This window comes from Penaeus monodon, chromosome 44 (genome assembly GCF_015228065.2).
Source record: "Penaeus monodon isolate SGIC_2016 chromosome 44, NSTDA_Pmon_1, whole genome shotgun sequence".
Taxonomy (NCBI): domain Eukaryota; kingdom Metazoa; phylum Arthropoda; class Malacostraca; order Decapoda; family Penaeidae; genus Penaeus; species Penaeus monodon.
In genome coordinates, this window is record NC_051429.1 from 5045485 (window position 1) to 5048930 (window position 3446).

The 3446-nt window shown below is 38.7% G+C and overlaps 2 protein-coding genes across 2 annotated transcripts; both read right to left on the minus strand.

The window, feature by feature from the left end:
- Positions 1-1355: 1355 nt before the first annotated feature.
- On the minus strand, positions 1356-2229 carry LOC119568482 (gastrula zinc finger protein XlCGF71.1-like). Its single transcript, XM_037917016.1, has one exon. It carries the CDS (start codon positions 2172-2174, stop codon positions 1608-1610), a length of 567 nt encoding a protein of 188 aa, XP_037772944.1. The 5' UTR covers positions 2175-2229; the 3' UTR covers positions 1356-1607.
- A 72-nt stretch (positions 2230-2301) lies between these two features.
- On the minus strand, positions 2302-2880 carry LOC119568554 (zinc finger protein 112-like). Its single transcript, XM_037917096.1, has one exon. The coding sequence runs from the start codon at positions 2878-2880 to the stop codon at positions 2302-2304; it is 579 nt and encodes a 192-aa protein (XP_037773024.1).
- Positions 2881-3446: the final 566 nt, after the last annotated feature.

Genomic DNA, 3446 nt, shown 5'->3' on the forward strand with positions numbered 1-3446 from the left:
CAAGTTTGAATTTTGAGAGTTGCTACCCTCAGACTCAAATTTGTAGGTGGGACACCCCTTTATAAAATACATTATGGGGGCCGCCACAGTTGGCACATGTGCGTGATTGTGCAGGGCAGTTAGATCGGGTATGGCCAGGTTGGGCACATAGTGGGCATCTGGCTGTGGAACGGCAATGTTTGGCTTGGTGTCCTAGACGCCAACAATTTTGGCACTGACGTGGAGGAGGTTGGTATGGACGAACAGGGAGGGAAGGTCATTTTGGCTATGTTAGTGGGTTTCTTTCGATTACCTCTGGGGGGAAGGGAGTAGCATTGTACTGACGTTGCATATAGTCTGTGAGACAGGCAAGTAGGTCTTCCCCACAATCTGACCCAATCTTTGTCATAGATTGGGCAATTTGCTGGGGAAGTTTGAAACTGTTCCGGTGCAAGTATTGAGGGTTGGATGGGGTTCTGCAAGGATGGGGTTACCATATATGTCTGTTTAGTTTTGTTAATGCTATAGCTTGGTTTTCGGATGTTACGGGGGTGACAAAGACGGAGCGGTCGGGTCGGCTACGGAAAGAGACTTTACCTACTTGTTTTGGAGACATTGTTGGAAGAGAAGGGTGTTTGTCAGAGTAGGAGCTGTGGGAGGGATCACAAAAAATTGGTCCCATTTGGCTGTGCTGAAGAGGGTATTCAATTTGTTGTAGTGATAGGGTATTCGAAGGGGGGGCGTGACAATGGAGTAGTGTTGAGGAGGTAGTTTATGGGGGAGTGGGCAATAAGGCTGTAAGGTATTAATTAGGGAGGATGGGGTGGTTGATGTTGGAGGTTGTGGGGTTTGAGGTGATGAAGTTGAGCGTGCTGGGAGAGTGGAAAAGTTTCTTAGAATTGGTTGTTGGCTACTGTACTAGTAGACATTGATGAGGGGGTAGTTGTTGCAGTGTTCGGAAACCGTGGTCAAAGGGGAGCCTGGGGTCAGGGAATCGGGGGGTTTACATCGTTGGGGCTATTTGATAAAGGGCAAGCCTCATTGCCCTAATAGTGGAGGTAAGTTTTCATTGCTGGCCATGGGAAGCCTGGATTTGTTTGGGGATAAAAACAGTCCACCCCTAGGGTCCCCCTTTAGGGTAAGGGCTAGAAAAAAACAGGGGAATACCGTGCCCATGGCTCCCTCAGGCCGTTCAGGACTGGCACAAAGTCAGCCTTTCATCCTTTCAGCACGGCTCTCCACCCTTTGGAGGTGGATAGCAGAAGGGTTTTGGTGAAGGGACAGAAACGAAAAGTGGAGAAAATAAAGACCATGCAAAATTAGTTGAGTCGAGGGCTGAGTCCAAGTTGGGAAGTTCCCCATCATTGGGTCCCAGTCTCCGCCTCCTAAGCCCCCCCACGACAACAACGGGCAAGGGATTGGGGGGGTATATATATAAAGAGATCCTGCAAAATTTAGAACATTTCTTTCCTATTAATGTCAAGAGGAAGTGTACACCTTTAATTGATACAAATTGTTACTCTCATGTACTATCATCTGATTCGCCATAATCTGTTTCCATGAAAATACATTACAAATCTCACAGCACTATGACTCCTTCTTTATAAGTACTCTCATATGGAGCAGTTTTATGAGAAGGCCTTGTTCCAAATCTCACAGCTGTATAGCTTTTCTTTTGTGTGTACTTTCATATGCCTTACTACATGACTTTTTGCATAAAAGGCCTTATTGCAAATCTCACAGCTGTATGGTTTCTCCTTTCTATGTATTCTCATATGGATCTCTAGACTAGTTTGATGTGAGAAGGACTTTTTGCAAATCTCACAGCTGTATGGCTTCTCTTTTGTATGTACTCTCATATGACTTCCCAAACGATTTCTCTGTGAAAATCCCTTGTTACAAACCTCACAGCTGTATGGTTTCTCCTCTGTATGTATTCTCATATGACTCACTAGATTAGCTCTAAGCGAAACGTTCTTGTTACAAATCTCACAATTGTATGGCTTCTCCTTTGTATGTACTCTCACATGTCTTGCTAGACTAGATTTTTCTGTGAAGTCCTTCTTACAAATTTCACAACTGTATGGCTTCTCCTTGGTGTGTACTCTAATGTGCGCTACTAGGTGACCTTTTTCAGAAAAGGCCTTATTGCAAATCTCGCAGCTGTATGGCTTTTCTTTTGTATGTGTTCTCATGTGTCTCACCAGATTATTTTTTCTTGAAAATGCACTGTTGCAAATCTTGCAGTTATAAGGCTCCCTTTGTATGTACTCTTGTGTGCTTTACAAGATGACTTCTCTAGAAAAGGCTTTATTGCAAATCTCACAGCTGTTGCTTCTCACTTGCATGTATTCTCATATGTCTCACCAAATTATTTTTTCGTGAGAAGGTAGTGTTGCAAATTTCACAGTTGTATGGCTTCTCCTTTGTGTGGACTCTCATGTGAATGCTGATATGACTCTTTTGAGACAATTCCTTACCACACACCTCACACGCAAAACATTTCCTTTTGGATTCCACTTTTAGTTGTGTTTCCTCCTTCAGTCTTTCCTCACACATCACTTGAACACCCCATCGATGAATACGTTCTTCCCCACAGTCCTTAGCCCTAAATGACACTTTTGACATGTCATTACAATCGTGAACCAAGTTACTCGAGTCTTTTGCATGTACCTCATGTTTTAGATCATGAAGATCATGATAGAAATGACTTTCATGCATCACATTCACATTACACACATCATTTCTCCCTTCATCCCCATCTAGTGGTTCCTCTTTTATTTCAAGGCATGTATCTTCAGTGACATCTTCGCTGAGCTCTTCTTTGATACTGACTCCTGGGCCGCCTATTTCCTTGCCCGTAAGTAGACCAAAGTCCCTCCCATCACCGACGAAACTCATCATCACCCTGAAGGAAAATAACCAAAATAAGACTGCTTTAATATCATTCCTAAAAATTTGGAAAATCTAAACACATACATAACTATAAACATATATATATATAGATATATATCTAAATAAATATATATACACATATATTTAAATAAATATATATACATATATATATATATAAATATACATATATATGAATATATAGATCAATTTATAAATATATCATATATTGAAATATTCATATATATTGATAAAACTCTTATATAAAATCATATATGTATACATATTTATATATATACATACATATGCATATTATACATATTTTCATATATGTATATTAAAGATATTATCACATATGTATGTATTATATACATATACTTTATATATTTCATTAATTATATATAAAAATATATATATATATATTTTATATATATATATATATTTTATATTATATTATATGTACATATGTTAAATAAATAAACATATACATTTTTTATTCACTGAATATTTAAATATGTGAATATGTCCTTTATATATATATTATATATAATATATATATATATATATATATATAT

Bases quoted from the DNA above. Each gene is read 5' to 3' on its own strand.
- LOC119568482 (XM_037917016.1), bottom strand. From the start codon at position 2,174: ATGAGAACACATACAAAAGAAAAGCCATACAGCTGCGAGATTTGCAAT.
- LOC119568554 (XM_037917096.1), bottom strand. From the start codon at position 2,880: ATGAGTTTCGTCGGTGATGGGAGGGACTTTGGTCTACTTACGGGCAAG.